This window comes from Leptomonas pyrrhocoris (genome assembly GCF_001293395.1).
Source record: "Leptomonas pyrrhocoris isolate H10 chromosome Unknown, whole genome shotgun sequence".
Lineage (NCBI taxonomy): Eukaryota > Euglenozoa > Kinetoplastea > Trypanosomatida > Trypanosomatidae > Leptomonas > Leptomonas pyrrhocoris.
The window spans coordinates 114,601-129,689 of NW_015438384.1; the positions used below are offsets into that span (position 1 = coordinate 114,601).

The window sequence follows — 15,089 nt, forward strand, 5'->3', positions numbered from 1 at the left end:
GTGGTGATGGTTGGTGTTGGCGGCAGTTGTTGGTGGGCTTCACAGGTGTTCTGCGCAGCGTGAGAGAGAGAGACACATACACACACACACATACGCACGCACGTCGATCCTGACGGCAGGAGATCTGTTCTGTGTTGTGATGGTGCGTCGATCCTGTTTTTTTTTTTCACCTTCTCCACTTCTCATAGCTCACAATGGGTACACAAGGAAATACTCCTTGGCTCTTACTTCGTCACGTAATGCGAAGGCGGAACGTGAAGGACGTGTGCGCTGAGCTGCTGAACGCTTCTCTCGCTTCGTCTGACGGTGCTTGGAAGCGAATGCTCCAACGGTTCCCTGCTGTATTGCGTCCTGCAGCCCGTACGTGGCTGGAGGAGATAATAGGAATAGAGAAGATGCACCTCGATCAACGACACGGCTGTGTCTTTGCTGTTCTTCGCGTGTCTTTCGCACCATCTCCTTTTTCATTTTATCTCTTTCCACCCTTACAACGAATCGTGTTCGATTTCACGCTGTCTTTCCTGGTGCCGGAGGGGAGGAGGGTGACGGACTAGAACGTTCACCCGCAGCACAGACATCACATCTTTTCTTCCTTGCCCTATTCGCTTTCATGTCCCATTACTTTCAGCTCTTAGGCTCCGACACGCCCAACGGGTACGGCGGGTGCTGTTACTACGGCCCGTTGGACCACCCCGCCTTCCGAGAGCCCACCACCGCTTCTCCTGCTTCCTCCGCCGCGACTCTGGCGCTGCGTCACGCCGAGGATGGCGCTTCGCTGCGCAGTACGGCAGTGGCAGCCGTTGGGACACGGCAAGACGAGACGACTTCGTTATTACTCTCACGGTCTCCTGACACCACCGAGAGCCCATCGATGGACTGCAGGTCTGAACTTCTCAACCCGACGGAGGCAACGGAGTCGTCTCCGCCGCCGCCCCACGCAGAGAGTGCAGGGAGCGACGGCAGCACCACCGCAACGACCGCGCGACCGGCGTGGAATTGGTCTGCGCACTTGTACGCACCACGACCTACCTGGCCTACCACAGGCCCGCTGCACCGCGCAGCTCTTTTTCAATCAGCACCTCCGTCGACGTCGTCCTCGTCCGCCGCCGCCGCCGCAGCTCCACCGGTCACGGCGGACACCGGCTCGAGCGGCAGCGAGGGCTACATCTTCTTCAACTGTCCGGAAGGGACACAGCGGTTCAGCTCGGAGGCGAACATCAAGCTGAAAAAGGTCCGCTGCTTTTGTTTTACGCGTTGGAGCAGCAGCGGTGCCGTCGGTGGGCGGTCGAGTACGGCGCGGATGGCAGTCGGGGCCGCCTCTGCCGCGATGGGGCTGCCCGGGATGCTCTTCACGATCAACGATGCGGGGTCTCGGCAGGCCACCTTTTTCGGGCCGAGCGTGGGCGTTGACCACCCGCGACGCACCGCCTGTACCGCTGCCGTGTCCACGACGGCGTCTGCACGGGCCGCGGGTGCGTCTGCCCCGTCGGAGGGCCTCCGCGGCTTTCTGACCGCCTTGCGCTTTCATTACTTTCAGCATCGGCCGATGTTGTTCCGGCAGCTGCACGGTGTGTGGGCCGGTGCGGGGGTGTCTTTGCCGTCTGACGGAGCTGGCGCTGCTCTCGTAAGGGGCGCCACGGCCACGGCAGCGACGCCGGGGAACGAAGTTTGCTTCATGGAGGTGGCTGCAGAGGAGGGCACGGAGGCTTCCTCGGCGGAGCCGTTCTTCTACGCCACCATCCCTCTCAGTGCGCAAAGCCTCCTCGTGGCGTTTCGCATCTCTGGCGGTGCTGCTCAGCGCGAGAGCGCGTCAACAAACATCGCGGCGGAGGCTGCGGCCTCCTCCTCCGTCAACGGTCCCGCGAATGGGCTGCGACACAACACCGATGCGCCGAACAGCGAATGGAGAAAGGAGGAGGAAACGTCAGTGGACAGCGCGCAGCTCTCCGCGCCGTCAGCCGTGTTCACACTTTGCAACGGAGCAGGGACAGAAGAAGACGGAGACGGCCACAATGACGACGGTGAGGACAAACGGGAGGAGCGGCGCCGCGATCGTGCTCGCTGCAGTGAAGCGCATTACTCGCTGCCAGACAGCAGTACTGTGGTGCTCGGCTACGCCATTGTCGTCGCGCCAGGTACCGCCTTCGACGTGGCCAAGGCACGCGCTCTCGGTGTGCGGTCGGGCCCCAAGTACGGACAGTTAAAGCAGGGCCTTTCCGTGGAGGCGGATGCGGACGACACGACGGCAGAGTCGAAGTCCCGGAAAAAGACGACGACGAGCGATGGCGACCCGGTATTCGCAGCGAGTGTCGCAATGGAGGCCTCTGTAGCGTCGAACGCCACCGTCCCGCCCGCGTCGTCATCGCTTGCGTCTGCGGCCGCGCTGTCTGTCATCGCTGCTGCTGCTGCTCCTGCTGCTGCTGCTGCTGCTGCTGCTGCAAAGGAACAGACCGCGTTGTCGTCGTGCACACACGCAGAGAACGTCTCGTCTGGCGCCACCGCTACAGCTCGGTGGGTGCACCCTTATCAGGTCATGCGACCCACCGCCGCTACTAAGCACGCGTACGTGTCTCTTGTGCTGGACGGTGATGCACCGCAGGATGTGCGGCGAGCTCTGGAGCGTCTCCTCGGCCGGCAGCACACGTGTGCGAGCGGCGAGAGTGGCCGAGACTCCGAGGGCGGGGCGTTGTGGCAGCTACTGCGTTCTCAGTTTCCGCGTTTGGCATTTTACCACACGGAGGAGGATGATACAACGCCGATTTCAGCGGGGAAGTCGGCCCCGTGCGGGAAAGATTGGAAACGGCATCCTCGTCAGCTCACGGTGCGGCACGTCACGCATGTGCAGCCGGCCTCGTACTTCGCGGAGTTTCGGCGCTCCGCGGCGCAGCAACCGCGGCCGACTTCACACAAGGACAAGGTTGACGGTCCCACAGAGGAGAGTGCCCACGGCACGCAAGTGAATGACGTCTACGCGGCGTACAACTCCTACATCTTTGCGACTACCGCTGCGACAGCTTTTGAAGACGTTGACAGCGAAGCGTCGAATAAAGCAGGGCAGGCGCAGGTGAGTCTCTCTCCCTCCCTTTCATACACCTTGAACGACCTCGTAGATGACAACGACGATGCAACGGGGGAGGCAGGATCAGCCAGCACAACATCGAACCCGTTGCGGCCTCCACCGCGTCGCACGTGGCACCTCTTTACCAGCTACGTTCAGCGACACTTTGCCGCCTTCCCCACAGCGCTCGTACATCGTTACCACCTCCATCACCTTGCACCGACGCTGTTCCCGCTGCACGGAAGCAACCAGTCCGCCGTCCGCAATCCCGCGCTACGCGAAAACAACGGCGAGGCCGCCGTATGGACCTTTCCGAAGACCGACAACGACGGCTCCGTGGAGGAACAACCCGCCACCGAGTACTGGCCCTACTCCCTGAAGCTGCGCTGCATTCCGGAGACCGCCCTGCAACTTCCAAGTGGCCGGCAAATCGACAAGCGTGGGTCGCAGGCGGCAGCTCATCGGCCGCACCCCTCGTCGGACATGAAGAGAAGCGATGAGGCACCACAAACAGCAGCAGCAGTCGGTTCAACGACACCCGCGCCGCCACAGAAGCGGACGAAGAATGAAACGCCCGATGAAAGTACGTCTCCTCACGAAAGCAAAGCCGCCGCGCCACTATCCTCATCCGCAGCACATCGCTACCGGCACGCCAACGACGGCGATCACACACACAACGTGTGTATGTCAGCACCACCAACGAAAACTAGGGCAACGCAGGGGAGTAAGGACACGAAGCTCGCCCCACGCCATTTAGCGGTGATCGATGGACTAGACTCACTTCTCCCTTACCCGACCCCGGCCTCGGCGCTGGCTCTCCTGTCGGACAGCTTCTTAGCTTCTCTAAAGCCACCGTCGTTGCGGCAGGCGCTGATGCCCAGTGCAGCGTCAATGGCGGCTCCGCAGTCTTCCTGTAATGGCGGTGACGGCGATGGTGATCATCATCCGTCGGTTGATGGGCTTGCAGGTGAAAGGGGCAGCGATTGCATGAATGGTGGTGACGGAGGCGGCGCGCTGGGGTTTCTCGGGACGGGCTCCGCAGTGCCCAGCAAGTACCGCAACGTCAGCGGGGCATACCTCGAACTACACCTCCCTTGCTGCTGCTTCGGTGAGCCCGGCGACGTCTGGGCGGCGGCAGCAACAGGGAGAGAGAGCGGTGGTGGAAGGCAAGAGGCGGGCTGCATGGACCATCCTGCCTTGTCGCACACGCGCCTCGCGCCGTCAACGTCGTCTGGGCCTGCTTCTCCCTCCTCCTCCTCCGCCGCCGCCACAGAGCTGCGGCGAGGCGTTATTCTCCTCGACTTTGGCGAAGGCAGTGCCGGCCAGCTGGCGTCGTTATGTAACGGGGCGCGAGAGGGGGTGCGGGGGAAGCAGCACAGCGCTCCACTTCTCGGCGGCGAGCACGCCTTCGCCCACGACACAGAAGATGGGGACCGCCAGAGGCGATCATTGAAAGCGGATGCGGGCGCGGCGGCCACAGCAACGACCCCTCCTCCACATACCACACGACGCGGGCCCACTGCAACGGCGTGGGAGGGCGACAGGGATGATCAGTTACGCCGGTTTGTGCTGGACGTTGTACTCGTTTTCATATCCCACGCACACGCTGATCATCACCTGGGGCTCCTCTCCTTCCTAACGCTGCGCCACCGTTACTTGTCTGAGCAGCAACGCACGCAGTCCGGCGGCGTCGCAAAGCTGCTCGTTGTGTGCCCGACGGAGGTGTATCAGTTTGTGATGGATGCGTGGGGCAGCACGGCGCCCTATGACAGCTGGCTGCATGAGGAATGCGCATTCGAGCTGCTGCCGCCGCCGCTGGGTCGGGTGTCGAGTACTACGACCGCGACTGCATCCGCAGAAACGACCGGGGAGCGCAACGAAGACCAAGATTGCCTTGGTTCGAAGGACACACCTCGGTCTGGTGATCGCCTCGGCGGACGGCTGAGTTGTGGCGACTGCAGCGCCACCGATGGGTTTTTGCCTCCCCGGTGCTATCACGGCCACCGCGTCATGAACGCCGGTTTCGAGCAGCAGCAGCAGCAGCACGTAGTGCAGGTGCCGCTTCTCCAGGCACAGCTCAGGAAGTGGAGCAGCTGCATTTCGCGCCACCGCAAGGCGCGACCTCAAACGTGTCTCGAGGATGAAGAGGCAAGTTGCCTTCCTGAATGCGCTACGGAAGGGGGCGACAGTGGCGAAGCCTCTGCGCCGGCGACAGGGCGATCAGAGCTGAGGACCGAAAAGCGGTGGTGGGATGCGGAGGTTATCACCGTGGATCACCCAGCGAACGCACACGCACTGCTGCTGCGATTTCCTTACCGTACGGCGACCTCCGTGGCTGCTGCAACACCGACGCTGCCGGCGGAGACGCGCACACGCGGCGTACTGCCCGACACGTCGCGCGTGTTTTTGTTTTCCGGCGACACCCGGCCCTCTCCGTTTCTGGTCGAGCGGAGTCGAACCTTCACAGAAGCAGCTGACACCGCAACGACATCAACAACACGAAGCCGCAGCACGACGTCTGCCGACCCGACCGCGCAGCCCGCGGTGTTTATTCTCCTCCATGAAGCCACGTTTGGTCCGGGGTTTGAGGACGAGGCGGTCCGTAAGAAGCACTCGACGCTGCCCGAGGCGTTGGAGGTTGGCGCGGCGGTGTCGGCGGAGTTCATCGTATTGAATCACTTTTCGCAGCGCTATCCGAAGCTGCCGGGGCTGTCCGAAGCGCAGCTGGGTGGGCGCTCGACGGAGCTCGTGTGTCAGCGCCGACCGCGCTCGAGCACGGCGACTACCCTCGTTCTCCCCCCACCTTCTTCTTCCTCTTCTACCGTTTCCGCAGAGTTGAAGACGCTGCAGTCCGTGACGAGTGAAGTGAACGTGCAGGCCGCTGAAAAGGAGATGGAGGGCCGCGTGGAGCCGCGCTCACAAGAGGCACGGAGCGTCCACGAAGGAGCGGAAGAAGATGCCGATGATCAACAGGAGCAACAGCCACAAGACGAACAGACGGCAGGATCCGCAACGGCGGACACGACCGTGCCGCCGTCCACGTCGCTCTACGCGAACATGTCCTTCGCCTTTGATCTCATGTCGGTCTCGTTCACCGATATGCATCGCGGTGTGGTGCCCCGGCTAACGCCAGCGCTGGTGCGGTTGCTGGAGGAGTACGACTCGTGGGGCGTCGGCACCACCCATCGCATGCGCAATTCCCGCGCCGGCGATCACCGCCGCGACAGCAACAGAGGCGGTGGTGGTGGTGGTGGTGATCAACACGGCAAGAAGGAGAAGAGGAAGTAGTGCGCTGTTGGAGATCGCGCAGGAGCTCTCCGTTTGAAAAAAAAAGAACAACAGCTAATGCGAGGAATCACAGCAGCGACTGTGCCGTACGATGAGGCGACATTCTTGGGCTCCAGTTTTTTCCTTTTTACGTTAGGTGAAACATGGCTGAACGTGGTTTAGACCTCGGGACTATAACTGATCTACCCAAGTATATATAAATGTGTATAACCATTGTTGAAGACGGGCAGCTGAGGTAGGAAGCTTTTGCCGCGCGTCGTGCCGGCTCTATCACAGCCTTGTGTTTCTTGATGCCTCTGATACAGGAGGAGGAAGGGAAGGAAAAAAATAGTACACTTCCCGTAACTGCTCGCTCACACACTCGTGGAGAGGTGACGCTTGCGCTTCCGCTTCCATTGCATTGGCTGTGTGTGCGTGCGTGTGTTCTTTGCCGTGCCTCTTAGCCGTCACGTACGGAGGTACGGCGGTGGGCAACCGCACCGCCTTTCTAGGGCTTTCTCGACTCCTCTTCAGCTACCTTTTTCCTCTTTTCTTTTTTTACGGCTTCCTCTGCTTTTGTTTTTGGTTGTTGCTGTGCCGGGGTGCTCACACACCCATCTGCAGAACCTTTCTGGCGTACGGTGCAGACGCGCCGACATCGTGTATCAAGATAGAGGTATGCTTCTACCCATTAACATAGAGCACGGCCTACATATCTAACTCGCCCGTTACTGGTATATATACTGAGGAATAGCGGCAACGCGGCTACGCTGAGGCGCGGCAACACACACGATTTCTCTCCCACCCTCCGCTTTCAGAGAAGTACCAACGCTTTCCTCGTCTTCAGCGTGTTGCTGTTTCCGTGCTCCCTCGTGTGTGTGTGTCTTCGTGCCGCATGACCACGAATTGCCAGTAATAAGAAACTTTTCCCTCCTCACACACACACACACAGATATATATATATACAAGTACTGATAGCACTGCCTGCCATAGAGTTTCCACGATCCCAAAATAACCGCATCTCGCGCTCATAGAAGTTCCGACTGCGCCACACGGCAGCGACGACGGTCACGAGAGATCACGCAGATCGATACGGGGACGCGGTAGCCCACGGCGCTTGTCGTTGCGCTGCGTGTGTTTTTCTCCCCCTTCTCTTATTCGCCTATTGCGGTCAGGGACGTAGAGGCATTTGCGTCTCCCGCCGAGTAACGTCGCTCCTGCGAACCGTGAAGGGTGAAGGACAGGTCAGCAAAGCACCGACATAGAAAGGAGGCCTATTCTGTCTTCTGCTTTATTCATTTGTTTCTATTTTTATTTCCTTTCTCTCTCCGAGCTGTGCAGCGGCGAACGAGCGCTCCGCTTCACTTCCTTTTTTTGAATGCGGTTTACCTTCGCCGCTGGCATTTCTCGCTCGAGCGTCGCCATCCTTCGTCGTCGTCGACGTGGCGTGTTGGATGGCCGCACGCACCTCCTCGCACTGGGCCGCCGCGGGGTCTGCGGGACCCCTGCGTCGTGTCTTCGCACCTTAGCCTCCCCTGTTGCTGCTGCTGCTGCTACTGCGTTGACTGCGTCGCGCCGGTTTGAGGCTAGCAGCTCGCAGATGGTGGCAGCCAGTGCGCCGTCGACGGCATTGTCGACCGCAACAAAGCTTCGTCATCGTCGCGGCGCGCATCGCAGGCGCGGGGGCGGTGATGTCGGTGGCGGAGAGGTGACACCCCCGCCTCCGGTGCGCTCTGTCGTACCCGGTGTGGTAGAGCCTGGTGTGGCAGTGGCAGCGAAAGCGAAGAAGAGAGTCGTCCGGAGCGTGAGCGCTGCGACAACAGCCGATGCTGCTGGTGCCACCGCCACCGCGCCTTCGACGTTGTTGACGACGACAGCGAAGAAGAAAGTGGACGAGGCCGTGAAGGAAGGCGTGGACGGCGGAGATAGCGGTGCAGATGCGGATGCCGATGCGATCATGACGGAGTTGATGGCGTCACGCAAGCTCAATCGGTTGAACGGGCACACCACACCTGGTGCTGCCACCGCGACGACGGACCACCACCATCATCGCAGCAACAACAGCGTATCAGCACAAGCGCGCGCGAGCGCAACGACGGCGGACGCTGTGCCGACCGTGGCGGGCCGTCGTGAAGCGGATTATGAGGGCAGTGGCGATGACGGCAACGATATCGTCGGAGTAGAGATGACGCAGCACCGACGTAACAGCCGAACGCGCAGCTCGAGGCGACGGCGTGGCTCGCACGACGTCCGCGCCAGCGGGGTCGACGCCACGGAGGCGGCGCGGGAAGGAGCCACATCGGATGCAAGAAAATGTGCTGATACTACTGTGAAGGCTGACGAAGCGAAGACGCAAGAATCCGCTGCAGCACCGCAAGTCTCGCCGTCGAAAGCCACGCCAGCGGCGGAAGCGCGAGAGACAACCGCTGCTGCTGCGACACACGCCTCTTTATTGAGTACTGTGGATGATGTTGGCGAGGATGCTGATGCTGTCGCCTCCGCAGATGTCGCTTCAACAGGGAGGAAGAAAATTTCAAAGCCAGGTCCTCAGCGCAGCCGGGCTCCACCGGCACCCGACGCTTCCGATCCGCCAGAGGAGGAGATCGATCTCACCGGTGTTATTACGAGTGAGGCGGCGGCGGGGGAGGAGGAGGTCACTGCGGTTGCTGCTGCTGCTACTGCTGCTTCCTCTTCCTCACCCACTTCACCGCCTTCTCATCCTGCTCACAGGTCCGCCAGTAAACGATCGCGACGTGGGAAGCGCGGGCGGGCATCGATGCCAGCTGACGTCATCCACTCCGCTCCAACATCTGCGACGATGACGGCGGACGGGAGCGTCGAGGAGGCAGCAGAGGAGGTCGCTGCGGGTAATGACGCGGTGATCGCGGCTGCGGTGGCGGCTGCCGCGGCAGAAGACGCTGCCGTCTATGCCCCTTCCGGCAACAAGGAGGACCCTGACAGCAACGGCAACGGACGAGCTGCAGCGAAGAAACGACGTGCGACGGCTGCCATCAACGGCGCGGCTGCCGCCACAAATGTGTCTTCCGTCTCTCCCATGGTCTCTCCCATGGTGACACGGGAAGAGGGCAAGGTAGTCGCACCCGCCAGCGCGGACAGCATCGAGGAGTCGGCGACGCCAGCAGCATCCGCAGCAGCAACTAAAACCAATTCTGTGAATGCCACTTCTCTGCACTCTGCGTCGGCTTCTGCGAAGGTGTCCAAGAGAGGCCGACGCGCGGCTGCGTCGGAGGACGAGGTGGAGGCGGCGGTGACCGCGGCGTTGCGAGCCGAATCAGCCAGCACCCCATCCAACACCGCAGCGAGCACGACAACTGCCGTGGACGGTGCACAGGTCGATGAAGACGTTGTGGACGTCGCAGCCGGGATTAAAGGAAAGAAACGGCGTGGACGGAAGAAGAAGACGGCGGCAGCGATCGCCACGGACCCGGAAGAGAACTCCGCAGTCCCCACCCCCGCTGCAGCCTTTGCTGTTCCACCGGCAACCGCAGCGGCAGACGTGGTCGTGCCGAAGACCACCGCAGCTGCGTTGCAGGAGCTTTTTGCGGCGGAAGGGCACGGAGGCGACGGCGCGACAGCCTCGTTAGCCGCAAAGAAGCATCTCGCCGCGCAGATCATCCGTCGACGCTGGCAGCTGCAGCAGGAGTCGAAGGGACACAAAGCAGCGTCAGCAGCATCCACCACGTCGCTTCACCCACCACCACAACAGGAGGAGGTGAAACAGGCGAGGGAGGAAGCGGCTGACGATGACACACCGCAACCTGAGGAGGACGAAGATGAATTCCTTTCAGTTAACGCCGCCGCCGCCGCCGCAGAAGACGTGGATGCCAGCAACACCGTGGAAAGTGCAAAGCCGAAGCGAAAGACGAGACAGAGCAAGCCGGCACAGCGCCGCCATGCCACAGCCGCCTCCACCGTAGCGGCCGAGGAAGCAGAGGCGGAGGCGATAGACACAGCTGTCGCAGCCGTCGCAGACGAGACAAAAGCTGCGAGCACGACGGAGGCACCGTCAGAGCTGAGCGATTCTGCCGTAGCAGCAATAGCAGCGGCCGCGAAGGAACTCGATCCCCCGACGGAGGCGGAGGAGGCCGCTCGAGATGCGGAGATGGCGGCGGCGGTGAAGGCTGCACTCGCGTTGGCGGCCATGCCGGAGGCTGATCCCTTCGAGAGCGAGAAGGCGGTGGATGCCGTGTCGGAGCGTCTCTCGTCATCGGATGCTGACGGCGAATCAGCGTCCTCCGCAGCGTCGGCAAGTGAGCGGAGCAGCGACCGCACGAATTCTACTGCCTCTGCTGCTGTTGCTGTGAACGGCTCGCACGTAGCACCACGTTCCCTTGCCACGCTGGTGGCTCGCTCGCAGAAGGTTGTCACGTCGGCCTCCGCTGCCACCACCACCGCCGCCGCTGCCAAATCCACACGCGGCCACAGCGGCAGCGGCGGCGGCAACAATGATCGAAGCAACGCCGGGGGTTCTTCGTCCTCCGGCGGTGGCGGCAGCAAAGGGGCGAACTCGAAGGACACGCTCTACTTCCCCGACTACCGCGAGCGCGTGGTGCAGATCTTCGAGCAGATGGCCGAGATCAACAGCGCACTGGGCGAGCGCTACAAGTCGCTCTCTTACTCCAACTCCGTCGAGCGACTGAAGCGAGGCGACAAGGTCTTTCAACTCCTTCCGCCCAACCTGCTGCCGCTGCCCGAGGACCACCCGAAGTGGAAGGCACCGGTGCTGGACGCCGCCACGTCGCCGGAGTCCGTCATGGCCGCGGCGCAGCGACGCGCGAAGGAGGTGGAGGAGAACCGTGCCAAGCGTACCACCGTGCTCTCGGCGGACAACCTCCTCCCCGGCGTGGGGCACAAGCTGCGGCTGAAGATCGTGGAGATTTTGGAAACGGGCGATCTGGAGGAACTGCACCGGCTCGAGGCGAAGCCGCTGATCCGCGCCATTCGTGAGCTTACCCAAGTACACGGCTTCGGCCCACGAACGGCCATTGAGTTCTTCAAGAAGTACAACATCTCCTCTGTGAAGGACCTGCAAGACTACGCGGTGAAGAAGGGCGAGCTGGACATGAGTAACAAGGCGACGGGCAAGCCGGCCGGGCTGACGACGACGGCGAGCAGCGCGCACAAGGCTGACTTTCATCTGACCGATGCGCAGCGGCTGGGACTGGTGTACTACCGAGATATGTCTCACCGCATCCCGCACGATGAGGGCCGCCTGCACGAGGCGTTCATGAAGCTGCGGCTGCGCAAGTACCTCGGCAAGGACTACGAGTTGGTGGTCTGCGGCAGCTACCGCCGCCAGGTCGAGTCCTCGGGCGATATTGATGTGCTCATTACCCGTAAGCGCATGGCGGATGGCGGAGTGCAGAGCACCACCGCGAAGCATCTCCCGCCCTCCGCGGTGCTCGCCACTTTTCTAGAGGGGCTCAAAGCCGACCGCTACATCGAGGCAACGCTGGCGCAGGGACCGACAAAGTTTATGGGTCTCTGCCGCCTCCACGCGCTGCCGCCGCCGCCGCCGCCCGCAGGGAAAGCGAAGGGGACAACGGCAGCAGCGACGCCGTCGCCTCTCCCGCGGTTCCGCGCCCGCCGGCTCGACATCCGCTACGTGGATGCGAACTGCTTCCCCGCGGCGATGCTCTACTTCACCGGCAGCAAAAACTTCAACGTCATCATGCGGAGCGAGGCGATCAAGAAGCGGTGCGTGCTGAACGAGTACGGCCTCTTTCGGCGATTTACACGGAAGCAGCAGCTGCAGCGGCAGGCGGCGGGGGAGAAGCCGCTGAACCTGCACGAGATGATCACCCGCATCGCCCGCTTCGGTTTCGCGTCCATGAATGAAAGTGAGGGAGGCGCCAGCGGCGCGGACGGCGCGGCGGGCGGCGAGGAGGCGGAGGAGGGCGCCGCGAGCACCTCCGTGACGAGTGCGGGGAAAAAGCTGAAGAAGAAGTGCAGGGAAAAGACGAAGGAGGAGATGGCGGAGCTGCGCGAGGTGGCGAAGTTGGTGGAGCGGCAGCGAGTGAAGGCGCACACCGAGAAGGAGATCTTTGACGCGCTGGATATGGACTACGTGCAGCCGAAGGATCGCAATGTTTAGATTGTAACAGCCTTCGTTTGGGTCTCCTCCTTCAATCCTTTTTCCCTTTTGGATTCTCCTGCGCATCGACTCGATTCGGCGGCTGAAGATTTTCTGCCGTTGTGTTGCGCTGCCGCTGACAGCATTCCGACTGTTCCTTCCCTTTTATTTGTTGATTTCTCGTTGCTTACCATAGAAGTATAAATACATATACATATACAAGGTTATAGGGACCTATACAGCAATGCTGGTTGCGATCGTGGGGTGGGGGGCGAGCTTGGGTTCTTGCGTGCGTGTATATATATCGCCCCATTCGGGCTTTGACGAGGAAGGCGCCGCTTCGTGCTATCTGTTGTAGTGGGCTGCATGGCTGGCGGCTGCCACTGGCCGGGGCGAACTTCTGCGTTGGGGGGAGGGGGGGTTGTCTTGAAATTCTCTCTTTTCATCGTTTACCAGTGCAATACAAGAACAAGAACAAAAACACGTTAATCAACGAAATCAATGAAAAACAAAAACCAAAACATCCACTAAGTAAACGGTAATGCGCAGCCAGCTTTTTCGCGGCTCGTGCTGCGCTGTGTGTTGCCGCCTCCCTTACGTCCTTTCTCTTATTAACTCAACACAGGAGAGAGAGAGAGGGCGAGGGAGGATGCGATTCTCCGCTATCATCTCCCTTTTTTTTTTAGAAAGAAAGGAACGAAGTCCTCTCCGTGTGTGGATGGTCAGGGAGCGGAAGTGCAGTTTGTTTTTAACTGTGGTGACTGCGAAGCACTGGGAGCATCTCTACTGCGTTGTTGCTCCCCGCTGCACATGCGTGTTGACGCCGACTTCAACTTGTGCTTGGGATAGATCTTCAAGTAGCATCAACAAAAACATACACTTAAAGAACCTTTGAAAGAATGCGTCTTCTACTCCCTTTCCTGTGTATTATCGCCTCCCCCTCTTTCCTTATGTCTCATTGCGCGTACTGGATCGCCTTCAGAGCATTCAGCTTCCATTGAAGAGTCCTCTTCCCCCCTCTCCCCCTTCTTCCCTACTTACGTTGGCTCTTGTTTCTAACTTTTGCTACCGCCGCCAACTCACTGCCTGTGTTATGCGAGCACCGCGAGTAGAAACAAATACACACACACACACACACACACGTACGTATCTCTAGCTGTCTGCCCTGCAGGAAAGATTATAGAACTCCGTTATAGAGCCTCACGCAGCACGCAGCGACTCGACGAGAGAGGAGCAAGAGCAAACGAACGAGGTTGAGTGAAGTTCGGTGAGGAACACCTTATAGAAACACGCAAGCTTCCCCTCCCGTTTTCTTAAACCCTTTCTTTAAAAGAAAGAAAAAAGGGGTGACAGTGAAGGCCACAACGAGCATCAGCGATATTTATACTTACATCAAGAGAGGTGTACATACACACATCAACAGCATCAACAACAACCAAAAACATGTTTCGTCGCACCTTCCTCTCGCGCGGACACCGCGAAAACATCATCCGCATTTTTCAAGAAATGGCGGACCTCAACAACGCCCTCGGCGAGAAGTACAAGGTCCAGAGCTATCTCCGCAGCATTGAGAGCCTCAAGACGAACCTTGACAAACCCCTGAACACCCCACAGGACCTGAAGGCCTTCTCGGGCTTCGGTGCGAAGCTGCTGAAGAAGGCAGAGGAGATCATGACCTCCGGCAAGCTGGAGGAGTTAGAAAGCAAGACGAAGCCGAAGCTGAAGGCAATTCAGGAACTGACGCAGGTGCACGGTTTTGGCCCGCGCGCCGCGGCCGCCCTCTTCGACCGCGAGGGCATCTTCACCGTGGAGGAGCTGCTGCAAAAAGCCGACACCATCCCGTCCCTCACGGACCAGCAGCGGGTCGGCATTAAGTACTTCTACGACATCAACGAAAAAATTCCGATGCAGGAGAGCGTGCTGCACGAGAACTACCTGCGCGAGAAGTGCTTAGAGGTGCTTGGGAGGGATTATTCGATCGTGATCTGCGGCAGCTACCGTCGTCGCCACCCCTTCAGCGGGGACGTGGACGCGCTGCTCTCGCGTACCCTTGATGCTCCACCGCTAAACGAACCGGTGGCTGCGATCGGCGTACTGGGGAAGTACGTAGAGTACTTGGAGCAGGCGAAGTACCTGGAGGCGACCATGGCGCAGGGCCCTCTGAAGTACATGGGGATGGGACGCCTGCCGCCGCGCATTGTCCGCGACAAGGCCGGGCGTGAGAACACGAAGGTGTACAAGGCACGCCGCGTCGACATCCGCCTGATCGAGACGAAGAGCGTCCCGACAGCGATGCTGACCTTCACTGGTAGTAAGAACTTCAACGTCATTATGCGGCAGGCGGCGATCGCGAAGGGGTACTTGCTGAACGAGTACGGTCTGTTCCGTCTGGGCACGCCGGAGGAGGCGCGGGCGCTGTACGAGCGAGTCGGGATTAAAGGCAAAAACGCCGGCGAGGAGCTCGGCGTGCCGAAGGAGGAGTTGGAGGACAAGAGAGTCGATGTGCGGTCGGAGCAGGACGTGTTTGATGTGCTGGGGATGCCGTACGCAAAGCCGGAGAACCGCGATCCCTAAGTCGATGGAGGCGGCAGAGATCAACAGCAGACACACCCACGAAGCAAAGCACGGAAATACGTGTGCCGCGTTGTAGCAGAGGAGCAAACGTATGCG

The 15,089-nt window shown here is 60.4% G+C and overlaps 3 protein-coding genes across 4 annotated transcripts; all 3 read left to right on the plus strand.

The window, feature by feature from the left end:
- Positions 1-531: 531 nt before the first annotated feature.
- Positions 532-6,346, plus strand: ABB37_09007 (hypothetical protein; the record flags this gene model as incomplete). Of its 2 annotated transcripts, none has more annotated exons than XM_015808228.1 (1): positions 532-6,346. In XM_015808228.1, exon 1 carries the CDS (start codon positions 611-613, stop codon positions 6,344-6,346), a length of 5,736 nt encoding a protein of 1,911 aa, XP_015653119.1. In that variant the 5' UTR covers positions 532-610. The 2 variants fall into 2 exon arrangements, with proteins under 2 accessions (XP_015653119.1, XP_015653120.1); XM_015808229.1 differs by having other exon boundaries at positions 537-6,346.
- A 601-nt stretch (positions 6,347-6,947) lies between these two features.
- ABB37_09008 (putative mitochondrial mitochondrial DNA polymerase beta-PAK) lies at positions 6,948-12,440 on the plus strand (the record flags this gene model as incomplete). Its single annotated transcript, XM_015808230.1, has 1 exon — positions 6,948-12,440. The coding sequence occupies exon 1, from the start codon at positions 7,704-7,706 to the stop codon at positions 12,438-12,440; it is 4,737 nt and encodes a 1,578-aa protein (XP_015653121.1). The 5' UTR covers positions 6,948-7,703.
- Positions 12,441-13,399: 959 nt separating this feature from the next.
- ABB37_09009 (putative mitochondrial mitochondrial DNA polymerase beta) lies at positions 13,400-14,993 on the plus strand (the record flags this gene model as incomplete). The annotated part of the gene is made up of 1 exon (XM_015808231.1): positions 13,400-14,993. The coding sequence occupies exon 1, from the start codon at positions 13,863-13,865 to the stop codon at positions 14,991-14,993; it is 1,131 nt and encodes a 376-aa protein (XP_015653122.1). The 5' UTR covers positions 13,400-13,862.
- Between the last annotated feature and the right edge of the window lie 96 nt (positions 14,994-15,089).